Source organism: Furipterus horrens, unplaced genomic scaffold, assembly GCF_987537825.1.
Source record: "Furipterus horrens unplaced genomic scaffold, mFurHor1.1.pri manual_scaffold_10, whole genome shotgun sequence".
In the NCBI taxonomy this organism is placed as follows: Eukaryota; Metazoa; Chordata; class Mammalia; order Chiroptera; family Furipteridae; genus Furipterus; species Furipterus horrens.
Genome location: NW_028327180.1, coordinates 63,969,919 through 63,992,982, shown reverse-complemented (window position 1 = coordinate 63,992,982; position 23,064 = coordinate 63,969,919). Strand labels below are relative to the sequence as shown.

The following is a 23,064-nucleotide window of genomic DNA, read 5'->3' as shown; positions in this document are numbered from 1 at the left end:
CTCTTCCTGCCTGTGGGGTGAGTGACATAGTAGAGGCCACCTGCCACCCCTTTGGGAAACAAAGCAATCCCTCTTGACTGTGTCATCTGTTGTAGGCAGGGCCCTGAGACATTGTCCCATTCAAGCCCCATTTTTCAAGTCATGGACAGCTGACCTGAGAATGTCTTGTCTCTCTTTGGGGGATAAGTGCCCTGGGCAATGATTAATCTTGGTGGCTCAGGCACAGGTCACTCATTGACTGATGAGGCCAAAGTCTGTGGCCAAAAGAGCTGAGGGTGCTTTAGGTTTTTCTCAGAAATCACTTTTTCCTCTACAGCTCCCTCCTTCATGTCTCTCCAGCCCTGTGCCATGGGGCTTCACGCTGGCCCCGGGGACCAGGCCAGAGCATGAGGCTGTGGACGGCTCACTCCCAGATGGCTGTCCACGCCCTGGCTTCTGGTTGCAGACCTGAAATTCTGAGGTCTGGCTTTAGACTTCACATCCTGGGCACCAGCGTCTGGGATCCCCACTCTAGTTGTGGTCTGCAGCAGAAAGCTCAAGGCCCTGCACCCTAAGTTCTTGGGTCCAAGCTCTGGGTTCCTGGTCTGAGTTCTGACTTCCTTCAGCCCCTTAGCACCGGGGCAGGAAGAGGGTGGCTTCTTTGTCTAGTGGGGTTACCCCTCCCCACCCATCTTAGCTGGTCAGGACTTCATCCTGGAAGCCAGCACCATGGACTGGTCTGGCGGTAGGATGCAGGATCTATGGCTCTTCTCCTTGGCTCCTGCCTTGGCTCTGCCCCCCAGTCTGCACTCTGGAGAGAGGAGCTAACAGGGCCACAGAGCACCCTTGCCAAGACCCTGCAGAAGTTACAGGACACATACACATATTCAGGTCCTCAGCTCATTTTGGACTCCCAGGACCAACATCGATGTAAATGCAACAGTGGTGTAGTGATATGGGCTGGAGTCCAGCCTGGGCTGCATCTGATTGAGTGTAATGAACCATGAGTGTTCCTCCTTATCTGGGCCTTTGTTTCCATGTGGAAGCTGAAATTCAGCCTCTAATCCCCCAGAAGTCAGACTCACTTGACCACCAGGCCAGTCCCCCTGCTGGGTGCACCTTGTGCTCACCCTTGGGCGGGGGGGGGGGGGGGGGTGCTGTCCCAGGAACATAAGCCTACATCTGCATCAGCACTTTCAGCTGGGCTACAGGTGAGCAGCCCCTGCCTCTACCCGCCCCCACCCTGGCCCAGAGCCTAGATCCCCATGTGCCCTGTGCTCATCTCGTGCCCATCTCATGCCATCCCCTTCCCCAGCCATTAAGTGGGATTAGGGGATGAGACAGGGAACACGATTCTCTGTTGGAGGCTTGGAACCAAATGGATTTAGGTCCCATGGGGATATTGAGGAAGTCACATCTGCTGGCTCAGCCTGTGTCCTCTATAAGATAGGGTGTTGGAAGCCTGAGGGGTGCTAGGTGGGCAGGCCAACTCCTCTCTGGGCTTCCCACCTGGTGGGGTAAGGGGAAGCAGCTCTGCGACCTCTCTTGACCACCCAGGAGTCTAGTTCTGAGCAGCAAGCAGCGGCTTTGGAATCCGGTCTATGGGTGAACCAGCTGACACCCTTCCCCTGGGCCTGGGAAGGCAGGATCTAGGAGGGAACTGAGTTTTCCTTTCCCCTGGCCCAGGGATGCTGCAGGGTACACGTTGGAGCTGGAGATCACAGATAGGATTGTGGCAGAAACATACCCAGCCAGCCAAAATGGGCCTCCAGGTGGTGGGCTTGTTATGGAATGGGGGTGTCCAAAAACCCGCAGCGCTTGTGGCTGGGGGATGGGGAAAAGGAAGCAGCTTTTAAGATGCCTTTGTATGCCTGGGGCTACTGGCTAGTGTCTTTGTTATGCAAATTGATTTGATACTTCCAAGGCCCAAGAAGATGGGAGGAGTCTTGGACCATGGGATGGTACTGAAAGAGCTTACAGAGCCTGTGTAAGATTCTGTGAATGGTCAGAACTGGTTACCACACTGACTGCTTCGGAGGACACATTCAGGGATTTAAAAAACAGTTGCAGACATTTTAGCAAGGCCCTCTTCATGCGGCTTGGTGAAGGGGCTCTCTCCATGAGATTTTGAGAAGCTGGGTTCTCCATGCTGTTTTGAGAGGGAAACACCATGTGGTTTTGAGAAGGCAGTTTACAGGAGACTGAGAATCCACGTGGTTCTGCATTGAAAGCTGGCAGGCACCACAACACAGAAAGACCTCCCCAATCAGAATTGAATGATTGGCAGCTACCGGTAAAACTGAACTGGGTCTAGGAAGTTGTCGTCGGCAGCCGTCCATCTCGAGAGATGATGGTGTAGCTTCTTAAGTGTCTATCTGCACCGCTGAGAATGGCTGTGCAGTCCGACTCGGGAGTGACACGGTATCTGCCTCCTCCCGTGTTGAATCGACATCTTACGATGACGCTGGAGTGTCCTCTCCAGTGAAGCTGAAGCTACAGAGCCTGGGCAGGGTGATATGGAGGGTCTGCTGTTGCCCATGCAGCAGACCCCCCCTCTCTTCGCAGCTGAAGGGTCCAAGGGAAAGACGGAGTCAATACAGCTTGGCTTCAGGTGCGCCGCAGGAGTTGCCGGTGTTGACTACAACGTCAAACCGTCTAGGAAGTAGGGAAATGGTATTTCTAATTTTTCTAAAACTGGCCTGGTTTGGTAGGGGGAGGCAGAACTATGTGTTTGTGGGTGTTTTAAAGTACATAAGACTTAAGAGCAGAAATCCGCAAGTAATCTAAATCTATACAACTGTTAAATAAACAGTTCTTTTTCTTTCCACTAAACTCTGGTATTGAGTTATAATTCTGGCGGCGAGCAATCGGGACCCTAACTAAACAGCCTGTGGGTTCTGTTTCAAATCGGAGCAGCCCAGGGGTTCTGTTACAGGCTGAAGCCCCCAAAGGAAGAATTGGGTTCTGTTTCTGGAGAAGGGGATGGCAGACAGCACTAACGAAGAAGTGGCTTTGGGAAGTTCTTTGTGTTATGATTATTTTTAAGTTGCATCTTAAAAAAAAATTAAAGCTAACACAAGTCTCCTTTGAGCACTGCTCCCAATCCTGATCTCTTCCCCATCTTCCTGTCAGTTTGGCATGTATCCTTCTAGAAGATTCTCTCTCCTTTCTGTACACTTACAAGTGCCTGTGTGTTTGTGGTTTATATAAAGGTCTCATGTCATATGTGTTGTTCCTTTTTTTTGTTTTGTTAAACTGAACAATAACACATCTTAGAGAACTTTCCACATCAGGACACACTGTACCCAGTTTCTTACCTGCTGTGGCATTGCAGAGTGTGGATGTAACAGAACCCACAGGCTGCCCCGATTGAAACAGAACCCACTGGCTGTTCAGTTATTAGGGGCCTGATTGCCCGCCGCCAGAAGCATAGCTCTCAATACCAGAGTTTGGTGAAAATAAAAAGAATCGTTTATTTAATGGTTATATAGATTTAGATTACTTGTGGATTTCTGCCTTTAAGTCTTATTTTCTTAAAAAACACCCACAAACACATAGTTCTGCCTCCCCCTACTGTTAGAAACAAGGTCATAGTGACTCCCAAACCAGTAGCAAAGTCATTGGTAACAAAAGGCAAATGTAATTGAAGGGTCTTAAGGGCAAATGTAATTAAAGGATCTCTGAGAAGGGAGTGGATAACATTAGCATATTCACAAATCACAATAGGGGCATTTAGATGAACGCGTTAGATTGTACCTCCGGAGTATCCAGTCATGGAGAAACGGGGAAGGAGGAGAGGGGAGGGGAAACTAGTTGCGTTAGGGTGGGGAAGCTAAGACTATAAAACCAGGTTCCTTTGTCTACTTGGGGCGCACATTCTCCTGGCTGTGAGGGTGCGCCCGGCTCTGCAGACTCGTGAATAAAGGCCTCGCTTTACTGCTCAAGTCCTGTGTCCCGGTTTTTATTGTGAGCGTTTCTCACACTACCAAACCAGGCTAGTTTTAGAAAATTCAAGAGATACAGCCTTCCTATTTCCCAGACACAGTTCAGCTTTACAGGCAGCTCCCAATCATTCGATCCTGATTGGGGAGGTTTTGCCTGTGTTGTGGTGCCCTCCAGCTCTTAATGCAGAATCACGTGGTGTTCCCAGCCTCCTTGTAAGCCGCATGGAGTTCTCCCTTTCCTTTCCAAGCCGCATGGAGTTCTCTTCTCAAAACCGCATGGATCTCCTCTCCTCCTCTCAGAGCCGCATGGAGATGTCCTCTTCTCAAAATCCCATGGAAAACTAGCTAAAATGTCTGCCGCCTATTTTTAAACTCCTGACTACATCCTCTGACGCAGTGGGTGTGGTACCCAGTTCTGACCATTCACAGAACCTTGAGCAGGCTCTGTATGCTCTTTCCGCACCATTCCATGGTCAAAGCCCCTCCCATCTTCTTGGGGCCTTGGAAGAACCAAAGCCATTTGCATAACTGAGACACTAAGCTACTAGCCATAATCATGCAAAGGCGTCTTAAAAGCTGTTCCCTTTTCCCCATCCCCCAACCCGCAGGCTCTGGGGATTTTTGGAGACCCACACTCTGTAATATGGATGCACCACTACATGTTGTTACCCTTCCATCCACATTTGGCTGTTTGCCAGTTTCCAGCGCATAGACAACCCTGCAGGGATGGGCCTCCTTGTGCCCAGCAGTGACTCTAGTGGTACTTGTGGGGGTCACACAAGGTGTGTTTTTAATTTTTAGCAGAACCTCTGAAACTGCCCCCCAGTGTAGCCATATCAATGTCTCCTTCATTAAAGGGCCCTGGTTCCCCATCAGAGGTTTCTCCAGCATCCGGGTCCTTCCTAAGGAGTGTCCCTGAGTCAGAGAGTCTGTGGGCTGGCTGGTCAGGCTCCTTGCAGAATCTGGGCTGGCCACTCCCCCTTCCACAGCAGTGGTTTCATCCCCACTGGGTTGCGTGGTTTGAAGGATAAAGAAGAGATAAAGGATGGAACATGCCCAATGGGGGACCTCGGTAGATGTAGATTTCTCCCCCTGCAGGGGCTGACCTTTAGGGAGGCCCTTCACTTGACTGACCCATGACCCCCTTTCTCACTAGGCAACCTCCTTAGTTCCCAGGTTTGTCAGGCATCATTACTTGGAGTTGGGGTGGTGGTGCAGAAGTGTGGGCTTGGCCTGCTGACTCCACCTCTCTACCCTGGGGCATGGAAGGGTGTCTCCTGCCTCAGGAAGAAGCCCTGGGGCTCAGGAAGTGTGAGGGGGTTCTGCAGCTGATCAGGGAAGGAGCACGGGGTGTCTCCCTGTCCCCATCTCCAGCCACAGCCTGTGACCCTGGTGCTATGCAGTCCTCTGCCCAGGATCCCTACTGCTCTGCTGTCCCTGCATCCTTTGCTGGGACTGAGTCTGTGGCATCATCTGTCAGCCACTAGGCCAAGGGGATGCAGAGGTGACTAAGAGTGTTGAGGTCCCTGCCATTGAGGCCCCTGCATCATATCACCAGCAAATGTAAGAAAGGTTGTTACAGAGTGGGCTGAATGTTATGAAGGAAAAAACTGGGTAGAATGGTAGAGAATAAAATTGGGGAGCACTTTGTATATGATGTCTTAGTCCACTTGGGCTGCTAAAACAAAAATACCAGAGACTGGGTGGCTTATAAACAGCAGAAGTGTATTATTTCTCCCAGTTCTCGAGATGGAGGTCTGAGGTCAGAGTGCAGGTTGCACTCCTCACTGTGTCCTCACATGGGGGCAGGGGTGGAGGAGCTCTTTGGGGTATCTTATAAGAGCTTGATCCCATTCATGAGGGTTCCACCCTCATCACCTAATCACCTCCCAAAGGCCCTACCTCCAAGCACCATCACACTGGGGGCTGGGATTTGAACCTATGAATGTAGGGTGACACACATTTAGATCACAGCACAAAGTGACAAGGGAAGGCTCCTCTTGTCTGTTTAAGACAAGATTTTCAACGAAGCGGGACTTTGTTTGCAGACTTTAGAAATCCCATGCAAGCAGCAAGTACGTATACACATATCAAAAGAATGTACAGGCTTGCCTAACCAGGAAGCCTGGGGGTGGCTAACTTCAGGCACCTCCTTCTTTCCCTCCATCCTGCTCTCCTGTGTTGCCCTCATTCCTATGCAGGTTCTTTCCCTGCTGGTCGTTTCTACAAATCCCCAGGAGATGGTATGAAATGACCAGGATTGGGATTCTGACTGGGTGAGAAGATCATCTGTGAACTAAACTGATTGGCCAGGCCTGGGTCATGAGCTCACACCAGCAACTAGGGGTCAACACAAGCAAACAAAATGGACTGAGGGGGCAGAGTGCTGAAGGCCCCTCTCCCAGGAGGGCTTGGCTTTTAGTTTCAGAGAAAGGCACAGGGGGCCAGCAATGGTCCCCGTCTCTTCCAGTTCCATGATGGGGGCATGGTGGCAGTGGAGCTCCTGGCAGAGGGGACAGCCAGCACAAAGAGCTGCCATGAGGATAAGAGCTCAACCTGATGAGGTGGTCAGGAGGGTCCCTCATTCCCCAGATACCTTCTTGAGGCTCCTGTGTCCTCTTGTTTCCTGTCACAGCACTGGGACTGAGTCTGGTTTCTCTGCCTACAGGCTGGGACCCTCCTTCTGGGAGGTCTTCCCTGTTCCCCCTTCCTGTGTGGGGTTTCTCCAGCTGCCTGCGGACAGGAAAGAACCTGTCCTTGCAACAATACCTAGTGTCCCCTACAAGGCCTTCAATGCAACCAAAGAAACCGCAGCCACATCTGCAGGGGCACACTCAGTCCCCTAGAGAAGCAGAAATAGCCACTAGACACTGTACTCAGATCAGAGCCCAAGGAACAGCAGGGCAACACCTGGCAGAGGTACAACTCCCCAAAGGAGTATTCTCCTTCCCTAGCCTCCCTCCCTCCTGTGTCCTCTCTCCCTCACACTTTGTGTAGTGAGGAAGAGAACTTCTGATAACAGGAAGTAAAGGGGTACATCCTGAGGTCCCCAAGAGCTTCCGGGCACTGTGCCCTTGGTGACAGATGCAGTGTGGTTTTCGGGGGGGTGGGTACAGTGTACACAAGGAACACATATCATGGAAGAATAATAATAATTATTATAATAACAATATTATACACTCGAGACAAACCCAGCTGCCCCAAGCCAACTGTAAAATCCGTATGTCCAGCAGAGTCCAGGAGGGAGAGGGAGGGGCTGCCGACCTGCACCCCAGGCCTTGCTTGTACCAACTCCCCGAGGAGAGGCCTGCCCCTCCTCCTGCTCCCTGATGAGGCTTGGCACAGGGTGGGGAGGCTGGCACTGCCAACACCACCCTTCTGTGTTGGGTGAGCCTGCATGGGGGTGGGGGAAGGAAGGATGGGAGCCCCACCTCCCCCCAGTGGCCTGCTGCAAGGGATGGGAGGTGAGCCAGTGAGGGATCCAGTGGTGGCAGCTGTGGGGTGTGGCTACTCTGAGCCCCTCTCCACCCCCTCCTGGATCTTCTTTGGCCAGCCAGTGGCAGGGAGGGGCCAGAGACACTCACAGTACAGACAGGGCATGCAGAGCAGGACCATGGCCTGCTTGGCCAGCCAGATGCCATGCAGTCAGCCTGGGCTGCTGGACAGCTGTCAGAGGGTCGAGTGGGCAGTGCAGTCCGAGGGGTCCCGCTTGGGTTGGGCTGATGATTCAGTCTGTGGTGGGGCCTCCTGGGACTTGGGCCCTTGGGCAGGCAGCTGGAGAAATTCTGGAAGCACCAGGTCCTCTTTGCGCAGAAGGCCCCTTTGGTCATGGGCCCCGGTGCTTTGTATCCGGTTTAGCATCTCCACTAGGCCTGAGGGTGGCCACAGAATCAGGGGGCCCACCTGCACAGAGCTGCCCACTCCAGTCTACCACAGTCCTGCTACCATACTATGGCCACAGCCTTCCTGACTCTGGCACCAATGCCCCCTCTTGCCCCCATCCCAGCCTGGCTGGTCCCCCAACCTCAACAGCCTCCAGCCCTCTTGTTCCAGTTCCAATGACATCCAGTCCCCTGAGGTCACCTCAGTGGTCCCAATCCCTCTGGTCTCTAGCCCCCACCATCCCCAATTACCTTCAATATCACAGGTCTGTCGATTCCCAGTGACACTACTGGGTGCCTCGGCCAGGGAGTTGAGCGGCAGTGGAAGAGGGTGGGTGGCCTTGTCCTGGGTTCTAGACAGGGCATGCTGTGAGAACGTGGGGTCAGAGTCACAACCAGGAGGGGAGGTGTGGTGGGCAAAAGAGGGCTCCCTGCCTCTCACTCACCTGGCTATGGCAGGGGGATGTGTCGCCAGCTTTGGAAACCTTCGCACCTGCGGGAGAGACACCCTTTGTGTTTGCCTCCCACCTGGACCCCCTTTCCCTTTTGTCTGAGCCGGCCCCAGGGACTACGCCCCGCGCCAACAACCCCTACCTGGGAGAGTGTCCAAAATCAGTCTCTGGGCCGCCACAGAGCTCACTAGCTTCCCCAGATCCAGCGGCTGCTTCTCACCTGGCTGCGGGGACAAGTCAGCAGCCCGCAGGACAGAGAGCCTGTTCCCCGCCGCGCCGCCCCTGTCCCAGCTCCGCAGTCCCCGCCAACTCACCAGGCGCAGCTGCACCTGATGCGGGCTCAGGCCGTGCTTCGCCAGGATGGGCTGCAGCGCCTCCTGCAGCCGCTTGGTGGGCTTGGCCGAGATCCCCACCACGCGCTGTAGCGCTGCGAACTCGAGGCTGCACGGGACCCTCGGGCTGCGCAAGGGCGGAGAGCAGGCCCCGCCTCTCCTCCCAACCTACACCCGTCAACCCCAGGAGGGGGCGGAGCCTGAGCCAAGGGGGCGGGCCAGCGTGAGGGTGGGAACTTAGTCCAAGGAGCGGGGTTAGCCCAAGGGGCGGGATCTGCAGCGAAGAACTGTAGCTTGAACACCGAACAGACCCAAGCCTCGAGAGAGGGACACTCACTGAAAGGTGATCCTACTCTCCAGTCTCACTTCCTGGTCCGCCAGCACGGTGCAGTCCTGATCCAGGACCAGGGCCTTCTGTAGACGCCAGGCAGGGTCTCAGTCCCTCCCTCCACCCCTAGTTACCCCCGCTGTCCGAGGGAACCACCTTCACTCCTTCTGTGGCTGCCCTCAAGTTTAGACGGAAGGGCGGATGGGCAGGTAAGCCATAGAGGTGTGAGTACGGTAGAGAGACCAGGTTGGCGTCGGCGCCTGGTATGGCCAAGGCCAGGGAGAAGGGTAGCAAGAATGCTGGACATACTTGCAAAAGGAAGGGAGTTATGGGAAACATGGGGGTGGGGTGGGCACCAAATGGTAAAGGGGTTGCTTGAGTAAGGGGCAGGCTTAGGTCCTGGATCATAGGGTGCCTATTCCTGGGCCAGTACAGGATCTGCGTCCTGGACAACTGTCCCTTGTCCTTCAGGCGTGCGAAACCAACCCAGACCAGTTGGACGTACGTAGTTCCTCCCCTACCATCCACCTTTGGTCAGCCACCCAGGCCTTGTCGCTTTTTGGACATTTGTCCACTTCTCTCTATCCCCACCTACTAAGGACACTTCTTGTCTCCTTATTGCAGAAAGGGCTTTTCCCCTAAGTCTGCTGTGAGGACTGGAGGATGTGAAGTGTCCGGCAGACTGCCTGGCATAGTAGGTACATAAACAGTAGCTGTAGTGATTACTGCCCCCAGAGGCTCTGCTACCTGCACCAGCCAAGGGCAGGTAGGCAGCCCCACCCTGCCAGAGGCCTGTGCTGTGCTGCAGGGACAGGTGGGGTGTGGGTGGTGAAGTTATATTTAGCAGTGATGAAAGCCCTTCTGGGCTGTGGAGGCTGCTCCGGAAGTCTGAGAGAATGGGCAGAGCTCTTCCCACTCTTGCCCTCACATTCCCATGCGCTGAGCCCCTGAACACGCCCTGTACCTCTTACCTTCCTCCAGGCCATTCATTAAGCTCTTCCCTCTGCCCGCAATGTCCTCCCCCCTCAGCTCTGACAGGCAAACTCCTCCTCATCCTCATCAACCGCTGCCTCTTCCAGGAAGCCTTCCTGGGACCAACCAGAAATGCCTACCTCACCCCAGAAACCCTCTGGAGATTTGATTCCTTCTCCCTGATCATATCCTGCCTGGCTCACCACCAGCCAGTAGACCTGGAGGACAGAGCTTAGGCCCAGGCCCCTCTGCCCACTCACCTGGCAGCATTTTAGGACTTGTCTATTGGGTGGATGAAATCCTGACAAGTCTTCTGGGATGTAGCATCCTTCCTTTAGATCCCCCTCACTGATGGCTTAGTTTAAAGTGAGTTTCTCCCTAGACTCCTCTTTAAAGCTATGCTAGTTTGCACTTAAAGGAAAGTTATCATGGGTCAGGTGCAGCTGGGTGCTCCTGGTGGCAGAGGAGGTGAGGGTTCCCCCAAATAGTGATTTCAGGGATGGGCAGTCTGAGCAAGGAGTGCTGGGGGAAAACCCACCTCCAGCAGGGGTTCTCCCTACTCTACATCCCAAAACCATCAGAGTGGGGATGATGGGTGAAGCTGGAAATCAGGATGGAGTGGGGTGGGGACAGGATTTTTGGACGATGAGAGTGGATGTCTGAGTTTGAGTGAGGAGTTGGTACTCGGTTGATTTGGAATTGAGCATGGGGGGAGGGGTATGGTGGGGAAGGGTTGGAGTTAGGAAGGGATTAGGATTGGTCTAGGGGATTAGGAATGGAATTGGGGTTGAGGTCATAGCTGAACAGTGACAGGAATGGGGTTGGGATCAGGATCAGAAAGAGAGTTAAGAGTCAGGGACCAGGCCAGGTTCACACCTGCTTGTTGCCCACCAGGTAGACCTTGATGTCGGGTAGAGAGAGACCTCGTTTCTCACAGATGCCGGCCAGCATGGCACGAATGGTGAGGCCGGGCCGGGCCAGGGCCAAGGAGGCTGTGCCGTCGGGCAGGTACACGCAACAGTACTTCCCTTGCCGGCTTTCGTTCTCACCTTCTGAACTCCCGAGGCTCTTCCGGTGGCTCTAATTCAGGACAAGAGTGGTGGAGAGATCATGTATACACATTCAAGGACATGAAGACAGGTAAGCTCACTAGGGCACACATGTGCACGCAGGCTGAAGAGCACACCTGTCCTCTGACAGGAACACATGTATGCTCAGCTAGGCAAGTGGGCACCCAGAGGGAGGTCCACCCACTCACACACACACACACACACACACACACGCTGTGTGCACCTGGGCACCCCCACGTGCTCACACATCGGCCGCATGGGACCCACTGTGGTGAGGGCAGGTCGAAAGTAAAGAGGAGAAGGGGGAGCCAGCAGGGGAGACGGAAGTGGGGAAGGTGATGGGAATGACGGCGGCCACACAAAGGGACCCTAGCCCGAACTTCGTGCCCGCCAGCAGTCGGCTCACCTCAGATTTGCTGCTGGTGAAGGCGAGGAAACCGAGGTCCAGACTGGCGGAGGAGTTGAGGGAGCCCTGGGACTCTCGTCTCAAGGCCGAAGTTGCCCCCGTGCCCCCCAGTTCTAGGGGAGACGGAGCGGTGAGCCAGGCAGCCCCCTTCCACACCCACCCCTCTGCCGAGGCCTCTCCTCAGCCTGGACCCCGTCGGAGCTGTCCTGCAGGGGTCTAACGTGGTTTGGGTTCCTGCAAGCCTCGCTTCTGAGGGGTCTTCCCAGACTTCGGGGGTCTATCTTGGGAACCAAACCACCGGGGGAACGTGGTGGCCACTGGGACCTGCACTTATGTCTGTTTTCACAGCCGGTGCGACTAGTAGGAGGAAGGGGCTGTCTCACCTCTGCGGAAGGACTTGCGGAGCGGACGGCCTCCGGAGCCCTCCGCGGGCAGCAGCTGCCCCAACTCCTCCACGCCGAGCGGCAGCGACTTCCCGGGCTTCAGCCTCGGCTTCTGCGGGCACAGGGGAGGCGCTGGCACCGGGCCGGGCCCCAACCCCCACGCAGACCCCGGGCAACCCCGCAGATCTGCACTGGGCCCCCCGCACCCCACAGGCCCTCGTCCGCACCTTCCTGGTGGTGTCGGGGCTGCAGAGGCGCGAGGAGCCAGGTTCCGGGAGGGGGCGCCCCTCCGCTTCCGCCAGAAGGCACTCGCGGTACAGCGGGGACTTGACGAAGCGCGCATAGCTGTCGAATTTCATCAAGTTGAAGATCTACGAGGCAGGTGCCGCGGCGGTGAACCGGGGTCCCAGGCCCGGCCCGTGCATTTGGCCTGGTTCCTAACCTAAAGGAGCAGACCCCTAGCTCCTACCAACCCCCTCCAAGACCTACGCCCTTACCTTCTCTAGGCCCCGCCCCTAGCCCCTCCTTTCCTCACTGCAACTTGGGGTACCTACCTCGGAACAGAACCCTGCCCCCGCATTTACTTGTCTCTAAGCCCACAACCAAATTTGCTCCTTAGCCATCCAACCCTTCATCCCCTATTCTACGCGGCTCAGGCCCCGCCCCTGGATCTGGCCCCGCCTCTGCTCCTGGGCTGCCTCCCAGGGCCACTCCCTCTCACCTGCAGCTGGGGCGCCCGAAACATGTCCGGTCGGGGCTCGGCCAGCACCTCTTCACCGAGCCAGGCCTGCCGGTCGATGTTCACGGGGCTCAGTGCCTGGCTGGACAAGAACTCCTGGTAGATGTTGCGGGCCTCTTGAGCTAGCTGGGGAAGGAGGGACAGGTGAAGGTCAGGGGCACCGCCTGGGCCCTGGGCCCACCTCTCTGCCTCAGCTCCCTCTTCCCCCTACCTGCTGGGTGTCGCTGGCAGAGATCTGCTGGAACCTCTCGCAGGCCTTCCAGAAAGTCAGGTTCTCGGCACTGAACTCCTTCTTCAGGAACTCCTAGGGGTGGGGGGTGGATGGTGGTGGAGGGTAGGATGGTGGTGGAGGGTCAGGTGGGCATGTAAGAGGGAGAAGGCAGTCAAGAGTGAAAGACCCAAGTCAGGGGATATGGTCAGAGGTTGGGGTAGAGCCTCAAGGCCAAGAGGCCGAGCCAGACAGATAGTGCTGGACAGGCAGATGGGGCCAGATCCAGACTCACAGAGAGAAAATGAGAGGCAGAGATAAGGACAGAGAGGAGCAAAGTTCCCAGCTGGGAGGAGAGGAAGAGGGTGCCAAAGAAAAGCTGTGGGAAAGGCAGCTGACAGAGGAGTCCCATTGGCCAGCCTGAAGCTTTATTCATGCCCCCGACCCCACCTGCCAGCTGCCCTTGCCATCGACCCCAGGGCTTACACTGAAGTAAGCCTGGCCCAGCGGGTCCTGCAGCAGCTGTTCAAAGGACAGACCCCAGCTGGCCACAGGCTGGTCCTCAGAAGGGAAGAGGCTGCTGGGACCACTGGGGAGGCTGTGGACGCTGAGGGAGCTGCCTCGGCCTTCACCTTGGCCCTGGGGCCCTGCCGTGCTGCTCAGCTCTGCAGAGGAATAGACAAGTAGAAATGAGCCTTGTGGCCCTCCCCAGCCCTTTGCCCAAACCCACCTACAGATACTTTTTCTGGAAAGATAGCAAGTGGCAGGGGTATTCCCACCCCATTTGCACAGACACCCCACCCCACCCCCAGCTAGGCTTCCTCCGCATGCCCTGTCACTTACCTCCATCTGAGACAGCCAAAACCTGCAAGAGACCCAAGGTAGAAAATGAGAGTAGAGCCCAGGGTGGATTCTCAAAGGACAGCTCTGGGCCCAGACCCCAGGACCAGAGCTCGGTTCTCCTCTGCCTGGGGGGCCGTGCTGGGCATTCCCAGCCAGGTCACTGCTTGTTCAAGGGTTTGTTGGGGCTGTCCCTGGCTCCTGTTCCATCACGTGCCAACCCCTGTGTGTGGGAACTGCTGCCTGGTGTCCTCCTGTTGCCCCTGCCTCCCTCTTCCAGCACCTGCTCAGTATGCCCAGGTGCATAGCATGGTTGGTAGGAGCACAGGCTGAATTCTCTGCCACTAGCTGTATGACTTTGGGCAAGTTATTTGTTTGTCTTCACCTGGAAATAGAGATGATGACAATAATAGTAACTTACTTCCTGGGGCTGTTGTGGGGACCAAATCAATTTAAAGTATTTGCAACATCTGGAATAGTGGCCAGCATGTGGTAAGCACTATATCAATGTTTGCTGTTGTCTTGGAGGAAGAAGAGGAGCCTCTGTAGCTGATGATTTCCTTATTGTAACTGTTTCCTCTTGGGGACCAGGGTCTCCCTTGGGTCCTAACCCCCTTGGGCAGGGCACAGGATGCTATTTTATAGTACAGAGCAGTGGTTCTCAAACTTCAGTGTGCATTAGAAACACTGGGAGGGGCCTATCTCAAATGATTCAGGTTCAGTAGGTCCAGGATGGGGCCCGAGACTCTCCACGACCAACCAGCTCCTAGGTGATCCGGGCACTGCTGGTCCATGGACCACACTGGGAGTAGTGCTGCTGTAATGGCCAACTCCATCCTCCCTCCTCCCCTCCGCGCACAACTCCAACTTCTCTGGGAATCTCAATCATTAGTGAAACAGAAAAACCTTCCTTTCAAAATGACTCTTCCTACCTTCCTAGCAGCTCCTCCAGCTTCCTCATCATCTCCTACCCCCACAAGGGGGCCTCTACCCCCACACACTCTGTCCTGGGCCCTTTTTTTCACCCACATCTCCTCAGCTCCAAGCACACATAGTCAACTAACTTCCTGTTAACATCTCCCCCACAATGTCCCACAAGCCCTTCAAAGTCATCCAGTCCCAAGTGGAAGCCACCCCTGCCACCATGACAGCAGGGCGCCTAACCAGCTTCCCTGCATCCCACCTTTCTTCCCAACCTGAGCTCTCAACATCAGGGCTTGAGTCATCCCCAACCCCTCCCTCTCATTTTCACTAAGCCTTGTAATGGGAGCTTCCACCACCTGCCCCTCCTTTCCATCCCGCTGGAAATGCATCTGCAAACCTCCCTTCCCCTTGGAAGGCTCTCCCTGGCCTCCTGGCTGCAGTCTCCCTTTTTGCTCCCCACTTGCACGCAGGACACTCAGGTCACACAGGTGGGCTGCAGGTGACCTGAAGATAGGTGAGACATTACTAATATCTTGGCCCTCTGAATTTTTTTTCTTTTTAAATTTAAAGAGGTTTCCCACATTTAAAAATCAGTTTTAGAGAAAACCCAGCTTTCTGTCTCCCCTTTAAGACCTCTAGACCTCAGCCACTCTGAGCTTCTTCCAGCATGGCAAACGTGGCTGGCACTCAGCAGCAACCAGTGCCTAGAAAGGCCTCAGCTTTCTTCTGAGGTCCCTGGGGCCAGTTTGATGTATTTGTGTTACTCATGGAAACAGGTGCTTCCCAGACTGCATGAGTTTAAATCTGTGCTGTGTGACCTTGGACAGGCTACTTCACCTCTTTGAGCCTCAGTTTCTTCCTCTATACAAATGGAGTACACAAATACTGTAATGGTCCAGATTTCAAAGGGTTGCTATGAGTAAATAAGTTAAATATATATAAAGAACTCGGGACACTCTCTGGCATGTGTAAATGTTCAGGGAACATTATTACTGTTGTTGTGTTGGTATTGGTCTCTGACCCTTCTCCCATTTTCAACTTGGTGGGCCCTGCCACAGAGGAGAGAGCAAAGGTGTCATGGTCTGTCAGACCTGAATTCAAACTCCAGCCCCGCCCTTTTCTAGTTTCATAGCTGTGGCCCCTCCCTTAGCCTCCTCTTCCACCTGGAGCCCTGCAGTAAGATGTTGCTGAGGAGGGAAAGTTTTTGAAGGGCATGGCTGGTCCTGGAATTAGTTCCCAGTGCACTGGTCCAGCCCTCCCCGTCCTGCCTTTGCTCTCCCCCATCTGACAGCTTCATCCAAGTCATCTCTCACAGCTGCAGGAGAAAGTCCCAACTGCTGGGGTGTGTGCTTATGCGGAGTCCTTTCCAGCCTGCTCTTTCCCTTCCTGCCACCTGCTTGCCCAGACTGCTCTCTCTGCAGCTCTTCCCAGTCTCATTGTCATGGTCAGAGCCCTCCCCCCAGATCTCTGGGTGCCATCCGGATTCCCTTCTGAGGGCCCTGCTTGATCCTGCCTCCTCTAGTCCCCCGCCCCCACCTTAGCTTCTCTTTGGCCTGCCCTCCCACCTGAGACTCAGCCTATCCCTTACTCAGAGCCCCATGGCTGCTGGGGCAGGCCAGGATCCTGGAGAGGACAAAGGTTCCCCCATCAAAGCCAGTCCTCACTCCTATTTTGTTTTATTCTCTGTATTAGGTTGAATTGACTTTCTGCTTCCTTAGGTGGGGCCAACTTCCAGGTCCTCCCCACGCCCCACTTCCTTCCCTGGGAGGCTGAGCAGATGCTGGGTTATAGCTGCAGCTCTACCTGGGCCTGACTAATGAACCCCCTCAGCCTCCTTCTTTCCCTCCTCCTCCCCTCCACCATACATTTTATTAAACTTTTCTGTTTTTCCCTCACCCCTGCACACTCCTGCTTCCTGCTTTGCTGTTCCCTCTGCCCAGTGTTTGCTTCTGCTTCCCTTCCCAATGGCTTTCCAAACTCTGCCCATCGACATCAGTCTTCCCTAAATACCAGCTGCCAGAAACCCTCTGCCCACCAAGCTTCTGCCCACCCATATCTGGACCTCTCTCCCCTATCAGTCTGGCACCTCCTGGAGGGCAGGCTTGAGTTGGCACCTCCTGGAGGGCAGGCTTGAGTTGTAGGAGGGAACCAAACTGAACTCCCTCCCATGAAGCTCCCTCCTTGTCCAGTGCTCCCAAGCAGCCATCAGGGCCCCGAGCAGCCTCCTCTGCCCTCCTAGGTGGCCCCAGCAACCCCTGCCCCACCTGGGATGTTCCACCTCTGAACACTCCATATCTGAGCCTGCAGTTCACCTTCTTAGCCCCGTCTGTCCCGCTGGTTGTTGATCTGTGTAGCTAAGGCTGAGACAGGATAGAGACTGCCATCCAGAGGTGGGAGGGGTGGAGGTGGAGGTCAGTTGCAGTTCCATTATGCCTGGGTAAGGGCTCTCCCTTCTTTGGCCCTCAGTTTCCCCCTTGGTAGTAGGGGGCTCAGCTTTCCCAACCTGCATGGGCTGCTAGAAAGACAAAGAAGGCCTGCACATGAAAGCAGCAGGCATGTAGCGGTCAGGTTCTTTGCTGACCTCATGCCCAGCCACTGGTCAGGCTCTGACCTGTCCAGACTCCCAGGCCCAGGGAAGTTGTGCTGAGCAGGGCTGGCCTTGCCCCACCCTGGGCTGCCTGAGGAGAAGTGGTGAGGAAAGGGGAAGAGAGGATAAGGAAGGGTGTGGTGGCCAGAGGCATCCTCAACAATGGCCAGGCACCCTCAGTTTGCCATAGTTTTTCTTAGGGAATGGGCCCTGGGAGAGCCCCTGGCATCTGAGAATCCTAAGGTGAGGGTGGCCCAGCATTTCTGAGCTCCAGTTGTGTGATAGGAACCCTCAGACAGCACATGGGCTTGTTCTCACTCAGTCCTCACATCCTGGTCCTGTGCAGTGGCTATTATTGTTCCCACCTCTCAGGCAAAGAAACCTAGGCCCAAAGTCACACAGCTGCGAGGTGGCTGAGATGAAACTGGAACTCAGGTGTGCCTGACTCTGGAGCCTGAGGTCTTCCCTCCACTAAGATGCCTCCCAGGGTGTACAGGAGACACCCCCTTGGGCCACAGTTGGGCAAAGTCAATCAGGAATAAAGGACCCAGGGACTCCTTGTGAACCCTGACCCCTGGGAGGGTCAGACCTCAAAGGGAAGGCTGATTTACTGAGTGTCTTCCTTCTGTACTGAGCCCTCTGAACCATCATCTCGTTTCATCCTAGCTTAGGGAAACCAAGGCCTGGAGACACTCACAGAGAACCCTGGGAGCCCTGTGGAGCCAACCCCAGAGGTGCAGTGGGTTCTGCCTTGCAGGTCTCCTTGTCAGGTGAGGAGGATTAACCGGTCCTCCCAAGAGTGACAGAATACAATGATGGCCTCTCCCAGTGTTCCTACATCTGGGTCTTTCCCCACTCATGCCCTCATCCAGCTGGCACATCCTTCTAGGACTTCTTCCAGGCCACAGTGCACCAAGTGACAGGAGAGGCTGGTTCTCCCTCCCAGGTCTCCTCAAGCTTCCTCTATCCCTGACCAGCTGCTCTTACCCAAACTGGAAGTTTACTCTGGTATTGTGCCTGTGTCTTTTGTATCTCGCCAGACTGGGAGCTGCTTGAGGGCAGGGGACAGGATGATGAACCTGAGCCTTGAGAGCATGAGACAGGGCCAGCACAGAGAGGTTCTATGAGGGGGTTGTTAAATGAATGAGTGAACAAATGGAGTGGCAGTTGGGGCTGTGTGGAGGCATCTCTGGGAGCGGGGCTGGGAGTCATCTCTAAGTGACAGGTTTCATTGCAACTGTCTGACATACCGAGTGGCAGAAAGACAAGGCTGACAATGAAGCTGCCTCTGCAGGGAATGACGGAGAGTGGGGTGGCAGCTAGGGGAGGTGGGGGAGGACAGAGCCAGGCAGTTCGGAGAGGTGGAGGAGCCCTGGCATTGAGTCAGACCAGCTGGGTTCAAATGTGGGCCCCTCTGTCCTGCTGGCTGCCCTCAGCAGGTCCTTTATTCCTCTGAGCCTCCATCGGGAGGTAATTCACGGAAGGAGCCAGATACCTGGCTCACAGGGGCCTCGCTATGGCACATCCCTGCTGCAGACACCAATACCTGTCCACTCCTCCCCTTATTAGTTGAGCATGGCCTTGGGAAGCTCCCAATGACCAGCAAGTGGCCAATCTGTGGCCCTTGGGATTCCGAGAGATGGCACAGAACATTTGGAACAGGCCCAGGAAGGGCAAAAATAAACCCATGTGAGCAGCCTGCTGAGGGGAAAACCGTGGGCTGGCCGAGACGGGGAGCATAGCTTGGGTGCCCTCCTTGCTCTGAATGACTTCGAGCAGAGGCAGAGTGTGTCTTGCCCCTCAGCTGCCACCTGGGGTGGGCATGGTCCCTCTTGGCCTAGACACCCAGGTATCATGCCTCTGAGCTAGTAGTACAAGGCCAACAGGTTCTCAAACTTTCAGTTAGGTAGATGGTAGAGATAGTGAAGTGGGAGACAGTGAGGTGTTGATGGAAGTGTCTGCCTCCCTACCACCCAGCTGGCCTGGGGATGGACAATAAAGAGACACTGGAAGAAGGAGAGATGAAAACAGATCTTGAGAATTAGGAGGCAGGAGTGGGGCTCAGCTTCTGGGTTAGGCAGGGGATCCCTGAAGAGGGGCTGATAATGAAGGGAGGATTGGGCTGACATTTATGGAGCCCTCACCATGCATTAGGGGCCTCATATTCATTATTCCACTTAATTATTTCAACAAGACTGAGAGCTGTTCTATTCTCCTCATTTTACAGATGAAGAAACTGAGGGTCAGAAAGGACCCCCTAGTAAGGAAGAACAGAGCCAAAACTGGAACCCAGGCCTCCCAAACCAATTGGCTTTGTTCCACAACACTAGGCTGGGGCCTGGTGGGAGGCTAGAACAATCTGGCCTTTCTGGGATAGTTAGGAGGGACTAGGGACCTGCCAAATGGGTTGGTATTCTAGGGAGAGAAGGGAGGCCCAACATAGCCTTCCCCATCTATTGAATGAATGAAGAAGCTGGACCTTCCAAGGGCAGCTCTAACCCGGGGTCCAAGCATCTAGGGAGAGGGTATAGGGGGTGGGGCAGCAGCACCCAAAGCCCAGCTGCCCCTACCCTTCCTGGTAGCCTGGGAATAGAACAGACAAGCTGCACCAACCTGGCCTGACCCTGCTGAGCCACCCTAGGCTGCCCAGCAACTGCCAGTTCTGGCAGGAAGTCTCTGGAGCAGGTCCAGCTGCAGGGCAGTGACCCAGTGAAGGCTGTCCCTTACCTGCCCTTGGGCATCAGAACATGGGGTGAGGAGGGGAGGGCTGAGGCTAAATGAGGTTTGAAGGCTTGCGCCACCATGGGGGTGTGCAGGGGGCAAGGGGCATGCCAGGCAGTCCCAGATGGTGTCAGAGTAGCAGGAGAGGGTGCAGTAGGGGTGGACCAGAAACCTGTGCCAGCTGTGCTCTGCTTTGATCCCCAGGGTCGCCCCAGATCCCCAGCAGGCCAATCTGGAAGGCCCTGGGCTGAGGGCACCAGGTCCTACCGCCTGCTGTCTGTACCCAAGTTCTTCCGCCAGATAGCAGCATGTAGGCTCTTGCCCAGCCCTGCTGGGTGTGCTCCTGGTCTCCACCCTGGGTGTGCCCATCCCTCCCCATGGGCCTGGCTTGGAGCCTACACTCACCATGCGCCCGTTGGGGACGCCCAGTTGCTTGGGCTTCCCTGGCATGCCTCCGATGTTCACCGGTCCCTGCCACGGGGGGCGGCCACCATGGGGACTGTGGGAAGCACACCACAGGCCAGAGCTGGCAGGGCAGCAGAAAGGCACAGATAGAGCCCAGCTCCACTCCTGTGGGCCCTCACATCCTGAAGCACCAGCTCACTACCTCTTTTCTCTGCCACAGGAAGTGTCGCTATAGAAACGGAACCACAGAAAGAAGCAAGGTCTAAGAGGGAGAACACCTCTTCCTACACACACATTCACACGCACACACAACGCCAACACAACCTTGCAGTGCCCCACATAGGCACCAACACATGGCAGAGACCTGTGTGCCAAGAGAGGAGCCCAGCCTGGTCTGGTCCAGCCTGGGGAGCTCCCAGGTCATGTCTGGGAACACAGAAGTGCACGCTCACACACCTAGGTAACTTTGGACAACCTAGCAGGGGTTCCCAGCGACATGTGTACATATGAGTACATGTGCACCAATTATCCACACATGGACTTTATTCAGCACACACTTACCTCACACTTGCTGTGTGTCAGGCATGTACATACTCAGCACCCCTCCCCCAGGCAGTTGTGCCATGCAGTTACAACCTCTGTCCCCACACACTTCGCAGCCATGTGCCCGGGTGTGCAGACAGATGGACACCTTGCATGCCTGCTCATACGAATACAGACCATTCAGGCGTGCATGTCATAAACATACAAGCTCTCCTTCATAAGGACCACCTGGTGTTCAGACATATGTATGCACAGTCCTGTGGGACAGGTCCATGGGACAGGCACATCTGCACACAGCACATGTGTATGCCCATGCTTGCCCACATGGGTAGGGGCAGAGATCAGGTGCATCTGTGCCCAAAGACACATGTGCAGTCACACTCCCCTCACTCACATACAAATCCCATATCGGTAGACCCCTGTCAACTGAAGAGTGGCACCCTGCCCTCTCAGCCTGGCCCAGTCCCAGATGAACATGGGCCCTTTAGCCAGAATCCTCAGTTTGCCTTTCTTACACATGCATGTACCTACTACTTTATGTATGGACTTAGAGCCCTCAAATCACCCACTGGTCCAGTTTGAGCCCCTTTCTCTACAGGGAAAAGGTGACATCCCCTTTTCCATATTCTACTGTCTATACCTGGCCCCTTTCCAGGGCTGTGATCTGCAAACTTCAGTGGCAGAGACTTATTCTTCACCACAAATTCATGTTCTTTTCTTCCTGGGCACATGGCTCAACTTTAATTTCCCAGGCTCCCTTACAGTCAGGTGTGGCCATGTGCCTAGCTCCCACCATTTGAGTGTGGGTGGAATGGTGTGTGCTGTTTCTGGACCAGCACTTTGAAGTAGCATGTGCTCTCCACATTCTCTTTTCCATTTAGCTGGCTGGATGCAGAAGATGATGAGGCTAAAGAGGATTGTGGAGCCACAACAAGGAGCCTGGATTTCTGCATTAGTGCTCAAAGTCAAGCCACCCATCAACCAGAAACAGCAGCCTTGGGCTGTTATATATGAGCAATAAGTAAAGTTCAAGCCATTACACACATTAGGGTTTATTTGTTATAGCAGCTAGCATTATCCTAGTTAAATCACCTCTTCACCCAGCCCTGACTCACCTCCTTCCAGACACTTTGCTCCAGGCTACCCAGACAGAGGGATTCATTCAGACTTGGTGTGTTTATGAAGGGTTGCTTTTGGTACTGGAGCATTGCCCATGGTGGTTTTAATAAGGTATGTGACAGTATGAATGTGCCTGTGAGGGGCTGTAGAGTGTGCGATATGAGTGGAGACTACCTGCCTGTCTACTGTGCCATGGATCTGGGTCTGGGCTTCAGAGGGGACTTTACAATTTACAGGGTTTTCTCCTAAACTGACCTCATTTGATCCTCACAAAGGTGATTGGTTCTCATTATACCCATTTTACAGATCAGAAAACTGAGACTCAGAGATGTGAGTTGCCCAAGGTTACACATCAAGATAGAGATCTGCTAAGCTGTGAACATGTGTGCGTGGGGTGCCAGGAGTTGGGCATGGGCCACCACCAGCCCAGGTGCCAACAATTCATCTTCCTCCCTAAAAGGCCCAATCACATGCCTTGCCTGGGAAACCACTCCCAAGGTCATCCTCTCCTACTACTGAGAGATACCTCTCTGCCACCTCTCCACCATGGATGCCAGTTTCATCTCTGACCACATCTTCACCCCAAGGACCCCAGGCAACCCTGGGACTTCCCACCTCTTAGCCCTTATCTACTTTTCTCCACTCCATGGGTGTGGTGGGGTACCTCCACTCCACAGAACACTGTTCTCAACTTCTCCTTCTCTCTCCTTGGCTTTCCACAGTGGATCAGTTACTAATGTCTAGTCTTCCTGTGGGACTTCCTTGTGGAAGACCTCCCTGGCTCAGTCCTTGCTCTCTCTCACCCTATTCTTCTTTCTGGTAAACTACATTCTTCATGACCTGATTCCAGGTTCTAGAACAAATATTCATTCTTTCACCAGTTACTTATTCATCACCTCCTCCCATGTGCCAAGTACTGTTGTAGATGCTTGGTATTCAGTAGTGACCGTAGGTAAAAATCCTGGCCTTCATGGAGGTCTAGGGGAATGTACATATCCTTGTTTGTATAGATATAAATTTTAAAAGCTCGGTAAAAATTTATGACCCAGAAAAGATGTCTCATCACTTACTCCCGAATAAGTTCATTCATTCAAAAGGGAAGCTTATTGAAATTAAATAAAAGAGCAGCTAACCACATCCCACCCTGTGATCTATAACAGGAGTCATTAATTCAAATGTCTAGAAGGGCCAGACAAGAGGGGTAAATTAGGGGTCAGCATATAGAATGCAT

General features: G+C 54.4%; 1 protein-coding gene across 2 annotated transcripts; it reads right to left on the bottom strand.

Moving 5' to 3' along the window:
• Window positions 1-7,063: 7,063 nt before the first annotated feature.
• On the bottom strand, window positions 7,064-20,375 carry RGS14 (regulator of G protein signaling 14). 2 transcript variants are annotated; one of them, XM_090287963.1, is made up of 15 exons: window positions 20,172-20,375; window positions 13,538-13,559; window positions 13,181-13,359; window positions 12,698-12,790; window positions 12,469-12,612; window positions 11,975-12,118; window positions 11,748-11,859; window positions 11,365-11,477; window positions 10,765-10,968; window positions 8,926-9,002; window positions 8,571-8,697; window positions 8,399-8,480; window positions 8,251-8,297; window positions 8,057-8,171; window positions 7,064-7,795 (listed from the first exon to the last, which is right to left on the bottom strand). In XM_090287963.1, the coding sequence occupies exons 1-15, from the start codon at window positions 20,214-20,216 to the stop codon at window positions 7,593-7,595; spliced, it is 1,707 nt and encodes a 568-aa protein (XP_090144089.1). In that variant the 5' UTR covers window positions 20,217-20,375; the 3' UTR covers window positions 7,064-7,592. The 2 variants fall into 2 exon arrangements, with proteins under 2 accessions (XP_090144089.1, XP_090144090.1); XM_090287964.1 differs by having other exon boundaries at window positions 7,732-7,795; window positions 8,057-8,157.
• Between the last annotated feature and the right edge of the window lie 2,689 nt (window positions 20,376-23,064).

Bases quoted from the DNA above. Each gene is read 5' to 3' on its own strand.
- RGS14 (XM_090287963.1), bottom strand. From the start codon at position 20,216: ATGCCAGGGAAGCCCAAGCAACTGGGCGTCCCCAACGGGCGCATG. The intron at 12,119-12,468 runs GTGAGAGGGAGT...CCTGCCTCGTAG, and splicing joins TTCGGGCGCCCCAGCTGCAG to ATCTTCAACTTGATGAAATT. The intron at 11,860-11,974 runs GTGCGGACGAGG...CTGTGCCCGCAG, and splicing joins GCCCCGACACCACCAGGAAG to AAGCCGAGGCTGAAGCCCGG.